Consider the following 22795-nt stretch of genomic DNA (forward strand, 5'->3'; position numbering starts at 1 on the left):
TCCTGTACTGTAACCCCCTAGCTTTAGAGAGGGGAGCTGGAATCCAGCTCTCCATTTGTCTGGCCACAGATCACACCAGAGTCTTCTCCCAAAGCTACAGGCAGGATCTGAGCTGCTGAGCCAGGGAGCAGTTCCTTTTCAGTCAAACTCTGCTTCAGAGTTCAGCAGCACTCATGGGTTTCTTACCCCCTAAAGCTCAGCATTTGCCCAAGGGATGAATATTTCTACTTGCTGTATCTTTTGCCTCTATTTTGTCTGAGCCATACAGTGCTGTCAAAGTGCCTTCCCTCTGCCTTGTAAAGCTGATGATGTTATTCCGGTACTCAGACAGCTCAGCCAGGAAATCTGCTCTCATCAGAAGCAATCATGACCACAAGAGAGTGCTTTAGAGTTAAATAACAACCTTCCACCGGAGGCAGAGTGTGTCTGTCCTAGGCCAGTGCCACCTTCCAGCCTGTGCAGGCTGAGCAGTTAAATACATCAGCCTCAGAGTGGAATCAGCCTTCCAGCTGAAGCCAGTGGAGAATTGTGTCTGCTGAGCTGCAGCCCTTACAGCAAAATGTTTCTTAAGCTTCCTAAATTGTCCCCCAGGGAAAGCCATTTATGAAAGATGAGCTAAATTTGCCAAAAGTAAGATGTTAATGTGCCCATGTTTAAAGCATCTGATTCCAGGTTCTGCTTCTGCTGGAACCTCAAAGAGAAGAGGCAGATCGTGGGGAGCACTGCAGAAAGATTAACAACTGTGACCTTCTGTGCTGGACGTAAAAGTTGGTTGGAGGAGCAGATCTGGACCGTGTCCCTGAGGACTGCCCCACCTCTGTGAGGTTCAGCAGTGCTGGCAGACCTGACACTGCAGCCTGCACAGGGGACACAACAGACAGGTACTCCAGGTGTCCAGAACCACCAGAAATCAGCAGCTGCACATACTGACCCTGTCTCTGGCCAAATCAGGGTGGTCCAACACACACCCTGAATTGAGTGAGGCTGAACTCCTCTCCTCTGTACGAGCTTCTGAGCTACTTACTCTTTGCTGTGGTCTTTGTGTGTCAGAACCACCCAAGGAAGGGACTGAATTGATAAAAGAACTCATGATCCAACTAAAAATGGCAGTTAATACCTTTCTGGGTGATTATCTGCCACCAAAGTTCTGCTGGTCTTTGAAAGCTGGTGCACAGTTTCAGCATAATCTTCTACAGCTTGTTCCAAAATCTGGTGTTTCTTCAGCATGGACACTGCACTCTGTTCATCCTGTAAGGGTGACAGAAAATGATAGGAAGAATTATAAGGAGCTGCTCCCAAGTACAGCCTGAAGACAAGCCCTTCTGCCAGCGGTATAGAACAGTTGATGTCACAGCAAATGGTACCCCCAAAAAGCAAAATAATGAGTGAAAGAGATAATGCATCAACCCCTCTGGGGTACAGAACAAAATTACATCAGCTGGGCATTGAGCATGTCGAGTTTCCTCTTCTATGAAGCTTTTTGTGTGTTTCCACAACACTGGTGCAGGGCTCAGAAACATGGAACAGATTAAGACACACCACTTGTCAGGTATCTCAACAACAGCATGGGGCAAAGAAAAGAAATCCTACACAGCCCATGCCAATGGATTCTCCACCAAAGTGCCTGGAGAAGTTCCAATCAAAACTTTTTATGCACTGCTATAGCTAAGAAAAACAGCCCCCACTCTCAGTGCTAACTGATATTGTCCGTAAATCTTTTCAATACAGTATTTTGCACAGTGAGCTATTTGCAATAGACAAAAAAGAAAACGAGCCATTTTAAACTGGAGACTGAATTGAGAACCTTCGGAATGTGTTCTCCTGATACAAAGCTGTGCTTTATTTTCTCAGGGCAGTGAACATGGTGCATTTATGTTGATAACAAACAAGCTCCAGCACTAACATCTCCTTGGAAAACAGGAGTTTACTTTCTCTTTGGTATGGTCTGAAGCTGGGATTCAAAGCTGATGGTGGCTGGGAGTCAAGGCTGGTGACAGTGGTAGCAGCTGACTGACTGTCAGGCCCTGTTTCACAGCCAGGTGAATTGTGCTGTCATTCAAAACTAACAGAAAACTGGACCTAACTGGACCGCACTGGCAATCCTAACCTTGCAGTGAAGGCAGGCACAGAGTTGCCCTCTGCAGTGTGAGGATGCTTACCTGGCTCCACACAGCACAGCCTATCCTGCACACTATCAGAGATGTCAGAACAGATAGCAGCCATGATCACTTGAGGCTTCACCAGGAAGTTAAATTTGTTTATGTTACCATTCCATAGTGCCACATTAAACTATGTCACCTGCCTCCCTCCAGCAAAGCAATTAAGCCCACAGCAGTGTCACTGTGGAGCTGCTCACCTTGGCTTTCTCTTCTGACATCATGTAGAGCTCCTGCTCACTCATCCAGGCCTCAGCCTCGGCTGCATCGAAGTAATACTGCTGAGCCCTGTGAGACTCCTCCAGGCGCTTGTGGCGCTTCTCCGTCTCCTCGATGAGGAGGTTCCACAGCTGCTTCAAGTCTGCAAGTCTCTGCTGAATGACTTCAGCATTGGGGCTGCTCTCTGTGATAATGTTCTGACTCCTCTCGAAGATGTCATCGATACGAGGCTGGTGGCCCTGGATTTCTTTCTGAAGGGTCTACATGGGAGAAAATTGACTGATGAGACAATGCACAAATGAATAGGAAATGCAAGTCAGGGGTCTTAATTCCAGAGGGGCAGCCAAACACATGCCATGAGCTCATGTGGGCAACCTGGCGCTGTGCCACCACCTGTGGTCACACCACAGCACCCACTGTTTTAGCCCAAACCTTTCCCTGCCGAATTAGTCAGCACTAAGGAGAAATAGCAGATATGGAGCTCTAACAGCACCTACTTACCTGATTTTTCTTTATTAGTAGCTGCACAGTCTGGAGGTTGTGTCCATGATCAGTAGATGTAGCTATGGGCATCCTCTCTCCAACCCACAACTGAAAGAGAGAGAACACATGATTTCAACCAACTCCAGATACAGTTGGGGCAGCAGAGAGAGGCTGGTGCACACAAGCTGCAGAAAGCAGCAGTATTCCAAAACTGTCCTACTGGTGTGGGAGCGGGATTTCTTTAATACTCACAATTTCATCTTCCACATCCCGGTTGAACTGGTGGATCTCTTTGGAGGCCAGCAGGTTGGCCTTTCTCTCATTCAAAGGCTCTAGCAGCTCCAAGAATTTCTTTTCTACAGTAAGGCGTTTGCCATCGACTTCATCTGTGCTCTTGCCCTCTTGGCTCAAAGCCCTTGCCTGGCTTTGCAGCTCCTCTATCTCCTTCTTACGGACATCCATTTGATTCTCCAGCATCTAAACAGAAACATGGCAAAAAGGTCCTGAAAACTTGAGATGAAAGTTGTTGATATGATTAGGGCACATCAACAGCTTCCTCAGAAGGGAGAACAGATGCTGGTCACTGAGGATTTACCGTGTTAATAATTAGTGTCTGATTTGTTGCTGGATATATTTCTTCTTCTTCTTAAAGATACATGAAAGAATAGGAAGAAAGAAAAGCAATTCTTTCTTTCCAAAACTGAAAGCCTGCCCCGCCTGTTCCTTTGAGTGCAGGTATCTGCTGTCTGCCCACTGCACCCCATGCTCTGTTTACCTGCTGCTTCTTCAACAGGATGTTGACACTGGTGAGATCTTTTCCGTAGTCATCTGACTGGATTTGGCTCTCCAAACCATTCAGCCACTTATCCAGGTCTGCACAGCTCTGGGTAAAAAGCTCTGCCTTGTTTGCATCAAAGAGACGCTGAGCCTTGGTCTGGGTGGTGGATTCAAGCTCGTCCCACATTTGGTGGAGACCCGTCAGCTTCTCCTTCACCACGGCCTCGGTCTCTGGTTTCTCTGCAATGAGCTGCATTCCCTCCTGCAAAGCAAAGAGCAACCAAATGGTACCTCCTCGGGAGCACTCACAGCCCGTTAGGGCAATTATCCTGATTAATAAGCACTCAGGATTCCTCATCTGCTGACAGCATCAACCACTCATTTTCTATCTCCAATTATCCAGTGACTCCTTCCAGAAAATCAGCTCCCAGGTCCCTCTGCTGCCTGGAAGACGGGTTTTTAGCAATGGGAAGGTCAAGCAATGCTTCCTTTCTCTTCTCCATTCCACACGTTCCCTGAAGGGAGCTCCTGGGGCTATGGCTCCGGCACGATGGAGCAGGGAGCTGGAGCTGCACACACTGAGTCTCCTGAGGCCCCAGCTTCCGGGGGCCACACCACCAGAGAACCATGAACACCCAGCATAATGCTGGGAGAGTTTGGGAAATATTGTCTTTATTCTAATTATCCTTCTATCTCTGCACCCGGGTGCAGATGGGAATGCTGCCCCCAACCCAGCACATTCCATATGAATGTTAATCCAGGGACTGTCACAACTCTGTACACAACCCTGGTCCTTTGCTGCAATCTGATTTTCCAGAGGCAAAGGAGGAGGATTATTAGCATCACTAAAAAGGAACTTCCAGTACTAAGAGCAGCCTTCTAATTACACCATTAAAGGGTATTGCTATTTGCAGATCACAGAAAAGCCTCTAATGGGATATGGAGTGCCAAAGTGGGAGAGGAAATGAGCAATTAAGCTAACTTACACTGAACAGAAACCCACTGTCAGAGCTAAAGAGGAGACTCCTCAGTGCTCCAGAGCTGCACAGGAGAAATAGGGGGGGAAGCACAGCTCACCACAGCGTATTAAGGCTTCAAAGTAACTTGATACAGAGCTGTGAATCTTAATTAATCACAAAACTGGATGTTCTTTACCTCATGCCCTAATTTTGCATGGGGAAAGGCAACTTGGTTATAGTCCTAAATGAATGAACACCAGCTTAGCAGCACAGGAGAATAAACTCAGCTATTCCCTATATTCCGTTATTTCCCGGGAAGTGCCTCTACTTCACTGGCTCCAATCCCAACATTTGCCCCACTTACCCTTCGGGTATGAAATTTAGGCTATGCCTTCCTTCTGAAAGACTAGACAAAACTAAACTGGCACCTCAGCCAATGTCTGAGTGAATGTCTTGGATAAAAGCCTTTTAACATCAGTGAGGAATAAAATGGGTTGGACGGAGATACAGTGCACCAGAAATCTCCTTTAGCCTCAGCTGTGGGATGATTTAAGGACCAGTTCTGCAGAGCAGCAGATCCCATCTTGGCGCACAACCACCCTGGACAAAGATAAGGGCATTTTTTGAATGTTCTTCACTTACCTTTTCAATCTTCTCCAGCCACTCTTTGTTGGATGCAAGCTCTGCCATGAATGCCTGATGCTTCAGCCACTTGCTGTGCAGGTTCCTTGCCTCATCATAGGACATATCCTGGGCTGTGAGCATCTTCTCATTGATCCAGAGGGAGAGCTGGAAAGGAAAATACATGGGGGTGTGAGGAAACATTTCTAGTGTGAAATAATGCAAAATGCCTCCAGATCAAGGGTAAAGAGAGGCCTCTACAGAAGAGTTGTGTGAGACTCAGAGACTGCTCTTACTCAGGGTTCAGTCAAGGATTTGCCTCTTTAACAGTTCAATTCAAGCATCCATCTCCAATACATAAATAAGACATGATTCAAGCAGAAAGGAATCACCTCTGTGATAAGCAAAATCAAACACACAGGTCTCACCCACTTCAACAGCAAGAGAAAGGCATCACAGGGACGCCTGTCCTACTTATTGGCCAGATGGTTTTGTAGAGATTGGTAGAGACGGTTTTGTACCATTAACTCACAGCACATTTGTACCTTTTCCCCTCAGCCTTTTTTCTGTATATGATTACATAAGTATTTTGTTTATTTGTCCAGTCTCCAAGAGTGTTTTGGTGTTGGAGACTTTCCTTTTCCCATTATATAAAATCCAAGACTGTTTTCTTTCTGATTTTCAGCAAATGCAAAGGCACTGGGGACAATTTTCATAGCACTACTAGAGAAAACCAATACTTTAAGAGACAGTTGATTTGCCAAGGGCAAATGGAATGTGAAAATGATCCTAGCAGCCAACATCACATTTCCTCCTAGGGTGAGTCTGAGTGCCTCATCTATCCCTGAGGTGTGGATAAAAACCACATTCACATGAATGTTTATAGAATTTGAAAAGGTTCATTTTTTGCATAGAGTGGAAAATGTCAAAACAAATCTTAGTTTGGTTTCTAGAACAGCACTTGGGTGAGCAAGCAGCCCAAAAAGGGGAGGAACAGAGGCCTCTGCTGTGTGCTCAGAACACAGGGCAACAAATTCCATTGAGCACTCATGGACCTCTTTTCAATTGCTCTTTAAAATTTCAATTGTCCCTTAAATGCACCCTTCCACAAAAAGGGAAAACTTAGAGCAATCAGAGAAACTCCTCATTGGATCTTCCCATCAAGTCTAAACAGAAAAATGCTCATGTTGGTGAAGAGCTTTGTAGGCAGAAGTTTACATTAGAACAGGCTACTGTGCTGCTGAACAGTCAAAGGCTACATGGGGATTAGGATATAACCCAGAATTAGTGGTTTTACTCCTGCCTTTCTGGGGAGGAGACAGCTGCTCTGCTCTGCAAATTGCACTGCTTGGCTTTCACTGTTTGCTTTTACTCAGCCACAGCATTAAGGCTTCTGGGGATTTAAAAGTGCTTCCCAAGGAGAGGCTGGATCATTCCTGTTACCAGCTGGGGGGAGGCAAGACAGGGACAACATGTGGCTCACAGGCAGGGCCTGTCAGGATAAACCCCTCGGAGCACAGAAAAGCAGAGAAAGTATTTAAGGGCTCACTGCTAAAATCTGGGGTTTGCAACCACTACAGGCACTAAAAACCAGTACCTTGAGTGTTAAAAGTAGATTTTCAGAAAACATTTCCCTAAACTGCCTCAGAATGACACTTAAGAGTATTTATTTCTCCAGAAGTTGTTAAGGCCAGGAGAGGATGAGGCTTCCTCCCATCCTTTGCACCTGTACACAAGATCCTGCTCCCACTCCTGGCTCCCATTCGGCAGTGCCAACCCGGCATGAAGGAAGGGAAATGCAGAGACAGCAGCAAGGCAAGGGGAGAGGGCTCCGAGTGCTGCTGCACTTCCCAGACTGTGCCAGGAGCCAAGCTGACACAGCCCATCCTGCAGGGAGGCTCACATGGCAAATCCTGCCAGCACACTCCAGGAGAGAAACTTTGGAGTGCAGAGTCTTGCCAAGAGCTTTCACCATGTCCCTGGAGAAATGAGCCCAGACAGTGCTGGGACTTCCAAGCACTCAGAGAGAAGGTCAGCTGTAAACTCCTTAAAGGTGAGCTGAGAAAGAGCAGGAAGTCAAAGAAAACTAAATTTTAACATTTATCACATCTCATCCACTCAGGATTTTTTGCTGTCACTGTTTCATTCACTCAGCAAATTTATTTAACACATTCATATCGATGAGTGGAAGAAATAGCCAGAAAAGCAGCGCCCCAGGACTAACCCGTGACAGTGTTTCTGACTCCTCACAACAACAAAATCTGCTGTTTTCCCTCACCTGTGACCCCGCAGGGAAGGTTTATCACTGCTGAGCTGCTGTGAGGAGCATTATCCTGCTGCTCCCCGGCTCTGCAGGAAGGAGCAAGGGGCAGGAGGCCACAAGCACAACACCACCTCAGCACAGGGTGACAGTGACAATGTGGCTGCCCTGGGGAGGGCAGGGCTGCAGACAACACTCTGCCTTTCCTCAAGTTACACACAGATGGGAAACTCTCCTTACGGCAGCAGCGGGCAGGAAGGCCAAAGGGTCACTGCCAGGTGAAATGGGGACTGGCTCAAAGCTGTTCCCTAACAATTCCCAACTTCACAGGCAGAGCTAAGGAAAAAGCCAAGGGGGAGGTGTTGCCTTGACTCCCTTCCACCCTGCAGGACCGTGCTGCTCCATCGCTGCTCCATCACAAACCCTCCAGGCCAATGGAGGTGTCAGCAGGCCCCACACTGATGTAAATTCTAAGTTTTCTCAGGAAGCAGCCCTTCAATTATCACCAAGGTTAATGTGCTCTCCAAGAGGATTGGAGGAATCCCTGACATTTGGGTAATTGTAAGTTTGTCTTTGAACCATGTGGTCAAGACATCCACGTTTTAGTGTCTGGAGAGAAACAAGGGAGAGGAAAGGCATTCAGGCAGCCAACACTAGAGCTTTCATGCTTTCCTATTTCTTCCAGTGATATAGGAGAAAAAACAGCTCCTAAGGAATGCACCCACACTGACACTGAGGCCAGGAGAGCCCCGAGAGCCAGGGGATCTTTGTACCAGAGCAGTCACAGAGGAAGGAAGAAGCTGCTGCTAATAACAGCAGAATTTTTGCTAATCTGTCATGTTTTAACTAGTAAGGAAGGAGCATTTGAAGGGAAGCTCATAGACAGCTTATGCAATGCTGAGAAACAGATTGAATCCAGGCAACCAAGCAGCAAACACCACTTGCCCAGCTTATGATCAAAACCTCACAGGCAAAGCTCTTTATTATCTGCCAGTACTCCATGAAATAACCTGAAAATTACTTGATTAATTCCTTGTGCTAGGAACAAGACTATTCCAAACTTTCAAATGTTTTCTTCAGTGTAAACAGTCCATGTAAGTGATTAGAAAATCTGGAAAAATGTTCTCTTTTCAAATGTTGTAATACTTAACAATTTTAAACACATGTAAACTATCAGGTAAATCACACATAAATGACCCAGCCTAATCTTGCTCCTTTTTTATTCTTAACCTCCTAGTCTTCTAATGTTTGCTAGACATCACTGAAATCCCTTGCACCAGGCCACATACATCTGCACAGCTGTAGACAAAACTCTTAGTAAGTGCACTGCTAATCCCACCACATTCCACACGGTCATAATTTATATCACAGCAAAAAATCTTCACTGCTTTCAACAGTTTTCTATGTCTTTAGCTTATATGACAAAAGAAAATTTGGCTCATGGGAAAAGAGAAAAGAAACATTCTTTTTTGCAGTGGTATGGTCAGGGGGTTTTTTATGTTTATTCCACACTAAATACTACTGGATGACTGAGCATTTCAGTCCTCATAAAATGTGGAGTAAGAATGCTCTTCTGCAGGATGCAGCTTTCAGCAATAAAAGTGAAAGGGCATGATTTACCTCCTGGCAATCCTGAAGAAACTTTTGGAGATCCCTGTTATCTTTCAGTCTCATCAGAAGTTCACTGGCTGCTTCACGGTTCTTCCTATGTCTGGTCAGAAAAAAAACAATAGAGAAAGGAAATGAAATAGGCATTTCATGAAAAGCTGTCACTGCTGGTTTCTGGAGCCTCTTTGGACTACAGGTGCTGATAAGTTTGTGGTGTGTGTCCTTAGCTGCCTTTCAAAGGACATTTTGGAGTGTGTTATTTAATGGACTCCCTGAAGTTCAGCATCTCCTTGTTTTTGTGACCCGTTAAATACACAGAGAAAATTCTGAAGTCAGCAGGGCTTCACAACATATTATGGACAGAATTTGGCCCACCCATTTCAAGCCCACAGGAGAGGCTGTTTGCCAAAAACCATAAGAGAACTGCAAATTGCAACAATAAGATGACGTTGTGTGGCCCTTGCAGGGTGCACCTGCTGTAATGCTCTTTGTAAAACTCCTTCAGCACCTCCTTGTCCTGAACAAAGCTGAGCTGGGCCACAGAACCTTCCCAAGGCTGTGTTTAACCACGTGCAGCGCCCTGTGTGGTTCTGCACACAGAAGCTTTATGCACTTGGAACATATTTTTCAGAGTGTTTAAGAGCAGTCAGAAGAGAAGGAAAGGTTAATCCAGAAGCCCTAATTTGATTCATCACTGTTTGCCCCTTGAAGGATGAGTCATGCTGGCAGTCCCAAAGGTTGTGGTGGGTCCTTCAAATGGAATGGGGCTGATTCCCAAGGTACCTCTGGCCATGTTTTTAAAAATGCTTATTTGGAGTAGCTATCCCTCACCTTCCATCCTTTCATTATTTATGAGGCAATTTACAAGGAAGAGACAGAGTAAAGAAGACAATTTTTATTTACTGCTCATTGTGCTAGGCTTGTTCCTATTGCACTGTACAAGGGTTTAAAGTGAAATATTGCTGCCATTTGTAGTAAGATAAATATGGATTGAGAGTTGGAAATTATTTTAAAGGGTGGCAGTTTATAAGATGAGCTCAGCACATGCTGGCAAAAGCTAAATAAATCCATGTTAGTGGAGATCTCCAGAGACTCATGATACTCCAGAAGATCATAAATTACATTTTGATGACAACTGGATTATGACACCACTTTTCCTGATCTGCAGTAAGTTACCACAGCAAGCTCTCTGGCACCAATTTAGTGACTTCAGAAACATAAGAAATACTTGGAGATACAATTTCTATAAAAGCAAAAAGTCTGTAGGCAGAGGAATAGGAGAAAACCCTCTACAGGACAACGATTTGCTTCTCTTTGCCCTCAACAGCTGCCTTCAAATAACCAGGCAAGCAACATCTCTACAGGTGTAGTCAAGAAAATGATTTATAGATTGGATGGCACAGAAGACACATGGAACCATCAAAGCAAGAGCCTGGAGTCCAAGCCCAGGTGATCCTGAAGTTTTGACAGAGGTAACACAAAGGAAAAGACAAACCGTGCCTTAGGAAAAACCTCTCTAACGAAGCAAACATCCCTGGGTTTGATTCCACTCTTTCTTGGCTGGCTTTTATATGCCTGGGCAAACACACTACATTACTCAGGTTGTTAAAATGAAGCAAAGAACTCTCTGGGTGATTTTATCAGGCCAATTTCAGAGATTTAAGGCTAGATTACATTACAGACTCATGTACTCTGGAGAGGACAGGAGTTATGCAGTTAAAAGCAGAACTTTCACAGCACTGGAATAGATTTAAGACTAAGTACAGAAGTTCTTCTGTTGAGAAAACCTGAATTTTAAAAAACTAATACACATATCTCCCATGGAGTGTTGGAAATACTGACTTGAAGGACTTTGAAGGAAACCATGCAGGGATATCAAACAGATGATGCCATAATATAACAAATACGATCTTCGGTGCTTAGAGCTATGTAACTGTAAAAGGTGGCTTTGTTCAAGATGACCTGGAGTGAGACTTGACAGTGAGTTTTCTCTGAAGAACAGGGCTGAACTGTAACAAGGGAGAAGCATTTTGAGGATGGGCACTGCTCAAACAGACAGGAATTCCTGTGTTTTCATCACTGACTTTTTTTTATGGGAATAAAGGACTTTAAGAAGTTATTTAGTCTGTTCTCCTGCTCCAGACTGGCTGTACCTAAATATTATTAACTCCTTGTTCAAATATCCTTAAATCCTTTAAAAGAATTCACACTTAAGCTTGTCAATGACTGCTTCTTACTAATTTGCTAAAATAGTTTGTGGAAGAAGAATAGTTTGCTCTGCAGACTCCAGTTATTTAGAATGACTTCGGATTCTGTATCACACATATGACTTCCACCGTAAGTGTAAGATCTGTTCAGCACAAGGAGATGTCTGAGCAAATTAATCCAGAATTTGCCCAGTGTCCCCAAGCTGACTCCCAGCGCCCCCTGAAAATGCTGACAGTGCTGAAAACTGACAAAACCACTTGTGGTTTAACTGTAAGCCTGTGGGTTTCAAAGCCTGTGCAGAAATAATAAATCTTACACGTGGTGTGAATGCAGCTCCCTGCTAGGAATCCTGAGATATATGAAAGGCAGTTTTAGCTTCTTTCATTGCTCCACAAAACGAGGCACTCTCCCTTCTGAATGGACAAGAACAAAACTTACTTCTGTTCTCTGTTGAGCAGAAGGTTGCACAAATACAAAAGTTGATGTAAAACAGGCTCAGATCACAACTTGTGCCAGATCTGCCACTGTCTTTAGACTAAATCTCCCTTGCAGAATTGGAGGCCATGTGCAAGTACACAGACTGGAGCAGTTCCCCAACACTTTTCCAAGAGAAAATGGAGGAGAAAATGCTCCAGAGCAGCAGAAGTCACCCAAGCAGAGACAGCTGCACAGGGAGAATAGCTTCTTCCCCAGCTGGAGAAGCTAGTTAGTGATAGCTGGATGCAAACCCACCTTCTCCTTTCCTCACCCTTACTCCATTGTCCTTATTCCCATGGACTCTTGCCTGTGAGCTGCTCTAAAAGGTTGTGCTGAAGTATTTCTTTCCTATTGCACTTTCCTCCCCCTTGTGCCATCCCGACCGAGATGGGAACCATTCCAGGGCAGAGCCTGTCTGCTACACCAGGGCCAGTGGGGTCTCCTCAGGAACAGCTCAAAAGCACAGCTCCAAAACCTACTCTGAACAATACCAGAAACTACAAAGAGCTCCCTATGGGAAGTACGGAGCCACTGCACATAGTTGTGCTTGTTTGTTTTGGTCCTTTGTTAGACATGCAGGTGGAGCTCAGCTGGGACAGCTACTTTTTGTGAAAGCAAAGAGGCTTCCTTTGCTACCCCTCCCAGTGCATGAAGCCCCAGGGCTTTGTTCTGCAGGCTTATCAGCCCCGCAGACTCAGGGAGCAATCACACAGATTTCCTGGATAGCAGCACACCGGATGCTTTTTGCAGCGCTGGGCATAAATAGCTCAGGAATTGAGGAAATGCTCCGCTCCAGTAGGAACTCCAGCACACGTCCCCCAGGCAGGACAGCAGGGACGATGGAGCACAGAGGAGCAGCTGCACTGGGGTGACAGTCACCAGAGCCTCTGCAGAGCACACAACACAGGCTGAAGCTGTCTCTCCAGCCACCTCAGACAGGGCTGCAAGATGCTGCTGGCCATTTGCTATGATATCCTTGGATGCTTTCTTTTAATATTCCAAAAGCTGCAAAAAGAGGACACCTGACCAGAAGGCCAGGATCAAGCTCTCCTGCTTTCCTAAGCGGATGGGAAAACTTAGAGCAGAGGACCCTCAGAGAGGGTACCTAAGGAAAATCACTGTCCTAGTTGTCCCCTTGATTGCTTTCATGTATCTCCTCTTCCTGGCCTTGCAGATTCTCTCTGGGATCTAGAGCCAAGCTGGTGAGAGAGAGAATGGAAACATGGGGTATCCTGGGGGTTCAGTTGTCAGTGGGCTCAGCAGACCTCAGCAAGCTCTGGGAACAGAAAGAGCTGCTTTTCCTGAAGCCATGAGGCACGGCTAAAGTGGTTCCACAGACAGTGGGACATCTCTGCCCAAACTGGAAAGGTCCAACATTTTCTGAACTACTTCAGTTTCTCCTTGGAGATGAAGGCACCTGGAGAACTCTGAGCTTACCAGCTGGGGGGGGATGCAAGTCTGATGGGAGGGTCATCAGTGACATTTCACAGCTCACTGCTGTGTTCTGACACCCACAGTGCCTTGAAAGACTCCACTGTAATCCAAACCAAAAGCAGAAAGAACAACAGCCATCAAAACTGAACATTTAGGTTTCAAAGAAAAAGAAACTTTTAATGTTCTATAGCATCCCTGCCACAGCCAGAGAGAGAAAGCAAAGGACTTGTTCTGGGATGAAAGACACACTTGTACCAGTGCTTCCTAATCTGATCTCAAAGGGGCCAGACAAGCTGGAAGAGGCGATCAAAGGCGAGCGGATGGGGTGGATGCAATGCCAATTACACCCTTGAAGAGCCACATTCCTTCTCCAGAGGAAGGACAGGAATACGTTATTGTAATTACACCAGCTCAGGGGCACCAGAAGAAACTGAGACTTGTGGAACCAGACACAGCCAACTGCTACAGCTCCCACCAGAGCATCAAGTCTGTTCATACTCCAAGAACTACATGACAACACTCACACAGCCAAATTCTGGGTAGGGAGCTCATTACCTACCAAGCCTCTACAAAGTGGGAGAGGTATTATTTAACTAAGATTAGCTTCGTGCATTCTTGAAACATGACAGTTCCTATTTTTCCACGAGACAAAGAAAACAGTCAGGAACAGACATTTTCTAAGCTGTTACTTTGCCTTTGAATCCTCGTAAAAGGTCATCTCTCAGAGAACAGAATTAAAGCAGGAACAGCTACATTGTGCCACTGTTCTGCCCTTACCTGTCATCAATAGAGTCCACTTTCTCCTGGATTTTATCAGAGTTAATGTTCCCATCACTAACGAGCCTCCTGCCTGTCTCCACAACTGCATTGATCTTTTCCTCATTGGCATCCATGGTGGTCATGAAGTCCTCCTGCTTTTTAATAGCAGCTTCTGCTCCTTCCAAGGTAGTTGGCATCTCCGTGTGCGCCAGAACATACTCCTGGGATTAAAGAAATCAGAGAGAAAATTGTTACACTCAGGCTATGCTGCTGCTCCAACAACAAACATCTCCCAAGAACAGTTTGAAGTAAAATACAGTTAGAAAAGGGAAATTTGTCTGTTTGTGGCTCTCCTGCCAATAGATTTTGTCTGTTAATTGCTTGCAGTGCACAGTGCCAACCTGTAGAAACGAAGTCAGGTATATCTTGACCACTTGCCTGGTTATTAAGGAAAGCTTCTGCTTGCTTGGTATCTCTGAGAAACAGCTGGTAGGCATGAGACTGGGAAAGGAGATTTTGCCTGTTCTCCCACATTTTGTGCAGCTCATTCCATCCCGTGTCCAAAGCTTGGAGGCGCTGGCGTAGGAACATGTACTGAGCATCAGTTTGCCCTTGCGTCACCATCTCACCCATGTCCCTCATCTTCTGATAATCTTCCTCATAGTTGTTGATTTCATTCTTGATATTCTCATGCTGAGTGAGCAGCTTCTCAGCCTCTGTCAGGGTGTTGGGCATATCTTCGGAGGCGATTGCAGTCTGTGTTCTGGAGAGCCAGGACTGGAAGTCATCCAGATCTCTCAGGAACTGCTGCAGCTTGCTGGCCTCTCCCAGGGACTCTTCCCGGTTCTTTAGGGTGGTCTTCATTTCTTCCCACACATCATTGATCTCTGCAAGCCGTGAAAGGATGGCTTGTGCCTGGTCAGGATGCTCTGATTCCAGCTTCTCCGCCTCCTTTTGCAGGTCACTGAGCTTGGCTTCAATGGCCACCAGGTCCCGTTCCATGCCCGTCAGCTTCCTCTGCAGGGCCATCACTCCAGCCAGGTCGTTACCCAGGTCTTGTGTGGATTCGATCACTTTGGTCTTTTCCCTGATCCAGGATTTGGTTTCATTACATTCAAGATGGTAGTTCTGGATACTCAGAGCAGAGAGCAGAGCATCCTTCTTCCTATCTACCAGTTCTCTGAACTGGCTCCACCTGAAATGTGTGAGGAGAGGAGAGCAGAGAAATTGAGGTTTGTGGGAAAAGGATATGGCAGCATTGCTGAGTGAGCAGCTGCTCCCACCAGCTTGGTAAGCCCTGCTGTAACCCAGCTACTCACGGTTTCCTCAGTCCTTCCCACACCATCAGTATTTCTAGCAAAGCAACCATTAACCCAGATATGGTGTGTATTAGAATGTGACAAGTACCAGCACACCGGGTATAATTTTTCCTCAAGTGAAAAATTGGCAGTTACACCAACTTTTCACACTCCCTTGGTTCATTCTGAAGCCAAAAAATGAGGGAGTTTACATAAAACTATATTGATTTCTTTTTTATCATAATAATTGTTACAGTCAATTTCCAGCTCTCAGATCAAGGTACTGACACACTCAGGGCCTGATTAAGTCAAGAGCAAAACTCCACCTGATAATCAAATATTTGAAAGGCACTACTCTTTCCTTTTGAAGCTTTAAAGGCCTACCTTGAAGATACTCCAGGTAACAGCATCAGAATATCTTAAAAAAGCATACCTAAGATACACAAATGACCCCACCATACTTGTTCCAGCTGGTGTGATGTTCCTGAGCACAAGGCTTGCACTTACCTTGTGTTGAGTTTATCTTGCTGTGCTTTGATCTTCTCACCGGGGTGGCCACTGTGCATCAGCTGCCTGGCAATCTGGTTCACCACGGCCACGCGGGATGCCTGGTTGTTCATTTCTGGCTCCAAGCTTTCAAACCTGGGGTGGGGGAAAACAAACAAACACAAGATCCCCCAAGCATTAGAGAATCTGAGCCACAGGCAAGCTGGGAAAGGCAGCTGGGGTAAAAAAACTTCTACCCAGTATTCCCCAAACTTCCTGTTAAAGGCATTCTCACCTGTGCTGGATCACTTCCAGGTCCTCCAGCTTCTCTGGAATCTGCATATTATTCAGCCACTTCTCCTTTTCGTCGATCCAAAGCTCGCAAGCATCTGCCTCACTGAACATCTTATAGAGAGCGAGGGTATCCTGCAGGGCCTGTTTACGCAGCCGGGTCAGCTCAGCAACCTCTTTGTATCTCTCCTCGATTCCGGACAACCTGCCTTGCACATCTGGGGACCCCGCGTGCTCCTGTGGCAGGGCCTTGGCCTGCTCGTGAAGAGAGTCGATGGTCGGCCGGTAGCTCGCAATCTCCTCAGCCACATCTTTGTGTTTCTTGACCAAGGACTGAGTGGAATATTCATCGTGGCCAACATCATTGCTGGAGACAATCTTGAGGATGTCCAACATCCACGCATCAATATCATCAGCATCGGCCTGGAACTGGTGAAGGAGAGAGGCTTCCTCCAGCCGCTTCTTCCTAATGGCAGATAACTGCTCCAGGTTAGCCCACTGCTCCCGGATATCCTTAATTCTTTCTCTGATCTTCTCAGACCCAAAATGCTCTTCCGCAATCATGTCTTCACCTTCTTTTATCGCCTGCTGAAAGTGGCCACTGCGGCCACTCATCTCGTCCTCAAACGCCTTGTGTTTACTCAAGAGTCGGACGACACTGGTTAGGTCCTTCCCATAGTCATCAGATGACAGGATCTGTTCCTTCTCCCTGATCCAGCCCTCCTCTTCAGCCATTTCCCAGAAGAATTTCCAGAGGCGCCGGGACTCCTCGAGGCGTGCGCGGCGCTCGGCTGCGAGCTGGCAGAGCTCCTGGTAGCAGAACTCCATGTGAGCCACGCGGTCCCTGATCACCTGCGGGTCGCAGGGCTTGTAACCTGCTCGGACAGAGAACACGCGTTACCACCTGGGCTCACTCACTCCCATCCCCACAGCTGAGGCCTACACGGAGCTCTGAATTCCTGTGTGTTCCAGCTACAAGGTCTACATGAAAGAATCCATAGTTAGTCTCATGAAAGTGAGTGGGAAGTGCTCAAGCTCCACCACACAATAACACAGATCAGAAAATACTGTTCTTTCCAAAAGACAAAAAAACCCCAAAAGGAAAGATATTCATGACTGTTTCCAGTGAGGCGAAATTCACTGAATTCAGATTTATACACAACTGCACAAAATGGACGTAATTTACTCTGGTTAACGACACTGGGTTCTAGGGAATTGCTTCCTTTTAGGATAAATTGGGACACCCACCATCTGTGTTGTTCGCATTAGGAACACAGCATGGGGAACCGTGGCGACCTCTACAAAGCCATGGCAGCTGCTGCTGAGGAGTGTGACATCCCATGCAAGGCACAATGCCACACTCCATTCCTGAGCAGGTCCCTGGACAAGTGAATCATTGACACGCCGAGTACAGAAGACACAAATGGAGCTGGATTCTCTCGTTCTGGTGGGGAGTTTAGCTAACCTATCTTGCAGAACTAATGAGTCTCACAGATAACCTCACAGGTAATTAAGACAAAAGGGGTATGTTGGGTGCTGGTTACCTTCTCCATCGGTGGCAAACTTCTGAGCAGAGGCATTGACTCCTCTCACTCTCTCAGCCTGAATAGCAATGTCAGCTTCCACCAGAGCATGTTTCTGCAGCAGGTCTTCAACTCCCAACAAATGTTTGCCGTAGTCTTGGGACAGCAGAAGCACCTGAACAAAGTGAGAAAGACAAGTAAAACAGGCTGAAGGCCATAAACTGTTTACTTCTTTGGGACTCCAGGCATGGCACTGTTATCTGTTGATTCATTAGGTCAGAGAAATTCCAGGCCCCTAAGGACAGCAATTCCAAATGTAGAGACACGGCTGATACAAATTTGAGCCAGTATTTTTGAAATCACCGGCAACCACGAAGAACTTGACTGCCCTTTAATGAGTTCTCAGTCTAGGATGCTGAGAGGCTGAGTTAGCTCAGCAGGGCCAAGGAGCAGCACTCAGCCCAGATGCTGTGAGCTCCTGCAGAGTTACACACAGCTTTCTTTCCTCCAGCAGTTTCCAGGTTCTGCTGGCTGATGGACAAGTCGTGGTCCTTTCCCTTCCCAGATCCCAGGAGAACAGACAGGAAAAAATTCAAGCTTTTTAAAGCAGAGAGGTGAAGAGGTGACTTGTTCCCCATGTAAATCATGATGGAGAGAGATTATCTAATTCACTTTCACCAAATCTGTCATCTTTACCCAAGCACTGTGACCAAAACCTCAAAGGCCTCTGGGCCTTATGAGACAGACATGAAGCTGGAAAGTAGCTTTTTATAGGGGTAAACTTCTTTTTCCTTGCTTGTTTTTAATCTTTATTGTTAACAAATCATCATAAGGAATTTGTTCACTACTCTTGAATGTGTATCATCTGGGTCTGTCTACTAAATCAGAGGGGCAAAATGAATCTTAAAACTTGACAGAAGAGGACACGTACGCCTCTGAGGAATATTTGCTCTGTGTTCTCAAAGGGCTTCCACCCACCTTCATTTCATCCATCCAGTCCATAATGTACAGCATTTCCTGGAAAATCTTCTGCAGCCCAAGGTTCATCTCGAGCCGCTGTCTCCGTGCCCGGAGCAGCTCCAGGAGATACTCCCACAGGCGGATAACATTGTCCTTCCTCGCAGTGATGCGTTTGATGTCGTGGTAGTTTTCAGTCTCGAGCTCCTTGGCCACCGCCACCACGGCCTGGACCCGCTCCTCGTACGCCGCAATGTCCGTCTCGATGGCCTCGTGCTTCTTCGTGGCAGCCTCCACTGCTGGGAGGTCAAAGCCAAAATTGTCCTGCAAAGACAGAGGCACTTCTTCAGGAACAGCTGCTGAGGACAGAAGTCCCACTGCTCAACCTCTGTCATCAGTTCTGACTCAGCAAAACACACTTGTTAGCAAATCTGGGATCTCAAAACGCTCCCAGGAGTCTTCTTCAATAAAATAAGAGATACCTCTGATAATAAAGAGCCACCGAAAAAATCAGAGATATTATTCACCGCCTTTGGGGGAAGAATCATGTGGCCATCAGGATTAGGTTGGGGCTAATCTAATATTATCATCTCTAACATTAAACAATAAAATTAATTTCTGGGCTAATTTCACTGAACTCACCAAAATATTCAGATAAAGAAAATGTTGACTGTGGGTAGCTATTTCCTCATCAAATCTCCCGACCACAGGCTGCTAGGTTCGAGGAAGGTAATCCCAAATGTATAAAAGAGAGGATGTACAGTACACAGACATACAGAGTAACTAAATACAATAAATAAATACACACATACATAGATGCAGTAAAATACGAGGCACAGGGAAGAAAATGTTCTCCTTGCAAGAACTGCATCCTGTAATTACTCATGGGAACCATTTTAGTCACCCAGACAATTTCTGAGAGCAGCACCTGAGAAACGAGACGTTGATTTTCACTCAGCCAAGTTTCTCTCATAGCTGCCTTGCGATCGAATCTCCGTGCAAGTTGTTCCAGTTTCTCTTGTCTGATGAGCTCATTTCGCAGTGCCAGTTCTCTTTCATGTTCAGCTTTTTCCAGTCTTTCCCAGGCCTGAAGACGTGGAGGAAAAACACACGGCTTCTAAACATACATTCTTACAAGATTATGACAAATCCCATCTCCTTTGCATGAAATCGGGGCTGAAGTCACTACAGGCAACTTTCACCAAACTGGCTCAATTATTTATAAGCCAATAAATCCAGTTCGCACTGGCTGGCCTTACATTTTGTTTGCTAATATAAGCACATGATTTAAAATCTGGTCCCAATTTAGTCAGTCATTTTGTGAGCAAGTCGTTTACCTCACATGCATTTTCTCTGGTCCTTTCTTACACCTCTTCCCAATGAAGCCTAAGGAAACCACCTGGTTTGAATGTGTAAGAAAGTGTTTATTTAAAAAAATAAAATCTCCTGAGTGCTACTCCCAAACAAGCAGATTCTATCTTCCTCCTTTAGGAAATGGGAATTAGAAATTCATGGCCTCTCACCTCTAAAATCAACATACAATTGTTGTTCTTTATTACACCTTGGAAAAGAAAACAACTGCAGAATTTGGTTACTTCTGGTGCTTACAAGTCCTTTCTTCCCCCAAGCCAGAAGTTATTCACATGCACGACACTAATATTACAAAAATCAGAAGTCTTAGCAGCATGTTGAAAGTCAGCTAATCACCCTTCAGATCTTGCAGACAAAAACAATACCCTCAATTAAACACAAACTAAATCTAAATCCGAACAGATGTGAAACTGCATGAAACATGACTATTTTGGGCATTCCTCCTGCAACCAGGAGAGCTGAGCAGTTTGCTGCTCCCTGGGATGAGGCCACAGACACCCACAACAGCTGGTCTGGGAATGCCAAGCATGATCAAACACAAAGAAGGAAGCTGCCAGGCTGAAGCTGTTTGTTACCCTTGAGAGAGCCTGTCAGCTCTGCCTAGCTCTGCCCTGCCCTGCCAGCTGCAGCAGCAGAGAACAGGCTGCAGGACCCCAGAGGGATCCACTATGCCCAGGCAGGGCACTGGGAGGTGAAGGGGAGGGCACAGCACCTACTGCTGCTGCCTTCTGCCACTTCTCTCCAACAGCCAGGACCATGAGGGGCAAGGCAGAGCTGGCAGCCCCAGGAGCAGAAGCTCCTACAGATGCTGAGGACACCCAGGGCCTGGCCCAGGGCAGTGAGTCCGAGCTATAGGAAAAGGTCACCCCACCTCACCCATCCCTTACAGCCCCCACATCAAGGCTGGAGATCACAAATGTTTTTCTGCCCAGTTTTCTGAGAGAGAATAGCAATATTTTGAGTCACAGGGGAGGAGCTGCTCAGTTTACCTTATTAATGTCAGAGATGAGTTTGCCCTCCCTCGGCATGTACACTTTCTGATTGTTGGCTCTCATTTTGCTTTGGATGGTAAAAAGCAGCACTTCCAGGTTCCCTTTTTCTGTAAATCTAAACAAAATTTTTCAGGATAATTGAGTTACAATCAAACTTTCATTACTGCTAAGGTATAATCATAGAATCATGTACTGACAGAATGGATTGAGTTACAATCAAACTTTAATTACTGCTAAGGTATAATCATAGAATCATGTACTGACAGAATGGTTTGGGTTGGAAAGGACTTTAAAGCCCATCCAGTTCCAATCCCTGCCAGGGCAAGGTCACCTTCCACTGTCCCAGGTTGCTCCCAGCCCTGTCCCACCCAGACCGGAACTCTTCCAGGAATGGGGCAGCCACAGTTTCTCTGGGCAACTTGTGCCAGGGCATCCTCACCCTCATAGGGAAGCAATTCTATAAAATATTGAATATAGTTGACTACAATAAACTATAATAAAGCACTTGTTCAAAATGTTGACATGACGAATGGAGCATTCACATAAACACCTCCATCTTGTGTGGAAGCTGGGAGCAATGAAAATAGCCCACACTTTCCCTGGAGCCAGTTGGGGCAGACAGCAAAAGCAACTTCACAGAAGTCAGCTGTCTGAGTGTTTGAATTCAAACCCCTTGGGGGTCAAGAAAAGGCTTTTTTTTTTATTCTAGTACATGCACTGTCCTAGTTTACTCCATCAGCACAAGAAATGGAAATTTTATTTAAAGCCCACTGCAGTCAATAAACTCTTCCCACTGTTTTCCCTGTGTTGTACGCCTGGGAAATAAACAAACTTCATGGGCATTAGGGAATAGTCTGCAATTTTAGAAGATGTCTGCATCCTGTGTAATGCTTTGGGTTGTGATTATTATCCATTAGAACTCGTATTAGACAAAAATAATAAACAGATTTGATATCACGATGCTAAAAGAGGCTTTCCAGAAATAAGTTGCCCAGTTTTGCTTGTATCAGTTTGAGTAAGCAGAGCTGTTTGACAAAGCCAGACATACTTCCTCTTCATGTGGGATAAGCAGTAGGGATCTTTTAATAGCAGCGTTTTGGTATTATCCACTGCTATTAAAAGCACGAGTGGTGACATTACTGTACTACCACGGTATGCTATTACCACTCATATGATAAGACAGGCATCCCAGGGCAGGGACAGCTTCCACGACTCCGAGATCCTTTTCTCATTGCTGCTGTTATTTGCACATTGAGCAGCACAAAGCGAACGGGCCCCGAGTAATATCGAAAAGTGCCAATCAGGAATATGAGAATTGGGCTTGTTCAGGAAAATAAATTCTTAAGTCACAATTAAAATTACTTGGATGTGTTAGTTTTTAAAAAAATCAATGAGTGACTAAGCCAAACAAGAGCACTGACTGTTGTGTTAAGCTGAGATTAAACTCACTTGGGTGGTTTCTCCACTGTGCGGTAAGTGTTGAACGCCTGCAGCTGCTGCTGCACCCCAACCAGGGAGTTGGCAAATTTGCGATTGTTGAGGATGATAATGGTTTGCTCAATCCACTCCAGCAGGTCAGAAGCCAGGGACTCGTATTTTTCTATCATTTTCTCTGTTTCAATGGCATTGTCAAGCACCTGCAACAGCAGCACAACACACATGAGTCACAAGGGCAGTACTCTTCAGTCATTTAAATCCAACAGCCCACATAAAAGGAACTGCTGGGAGACTTGAGTTGTGAATCAGAGCACTCACTGCCGGGATCCCTGAGGAATGAGAGCTCAGCATTTTCAGCGCTGAATTCCCAAGATCCCACAGCAATAGGGGGGCAGAGATGAGGCTCACACAAGGATTCATAATCAGCCTGCCCAGCTGTAAGGATGGGGGCAATGTCGCCAAAGGACAGAGAATGACTG

General features: G+C 45.8%; 1 protein-coding gene across 6 annotated transcripts in view; it reads right to left on the minus strand.

The window, feature by feature from the left end:
• Positions 1 to 22795, minus strand: part of SPTBN1 (spectrin beta, non-erythrocytic 1) — a 116866-nt gene that overhangs the window by 16822 nt on the left and 77249 nt on the right. For all 6 annotated transcript variants that reach the window (XM_032103846.1, XM_032103851.1, XM_032103847.1 and 3 more), the window contains 16 exons: positions 22329 to 22516; positions 20877 to 20994; positions 19445 to 19603; positions 18538 to 18840; positions 17581 to 17734; positions 16041 to 16911; positions 15767 to 15901; positions 14400 to 15156; positions 13980 to 14182; positions 9096 to 9186; positions 5237 to 5383; positions 3634 to 3897; positions 3111 to 3335; positions 2877 to 2966; positions 2357 to 2635; positions 1118 to 1248 (listed from right to left, as the gene is read on the minus strand). In XM_032103846.1, coding sequence (XP_031959737.1) covers positions 1118 to 1248; positions 2357 to 2635; positions 2877 to 2966; positions 3111 to 3335; positions 3634 to 3897; positions 5237 to 5383; positions 9096 to 9186; positions 13980 to 14182; positions 14400 to 15156; positions 15767 to 15901; positions 16041 to 16911; positions 17581 to 17734; positions 18538 to 18840; positions 19445 to 19603; positions 20877 to 20994; positions 22329 to 22516 — 4115 coding nt within the window. The remainder of the gene's footprint in view (positions 1 to 1117; positions 1249 to 2356; positions 2636 to 2876; positions 2967 to 3110; positions 3336 to 3633; positions 3898 to 5236; positions 5384 to 9095; positions 9187 to 13979; positions 14183 to 14399; positions 15157 to 15766; positions 15902 to 16040; positions 16912 to 17580; positions 17735 to 18537; positions 18841 to 19444; positions 19604 to 20876; positions 20995 to 22328; positions 22517 to 22795) is intronic.

The sequence above is a fragment of the Corvus moneduloides genome, chromosome 3 (genome assembly GCF_009650955.1).
Source record: "Corvus moneduloides isolate bCorMon1 chromosome 3, bCorMon1.pri, whole genome shotgun sequence".
NCBI lineage: Eukaryota > Metazoa > Chordata > Aves > Passeriformes > Corvidae > Corvus > Corvus moneduloides.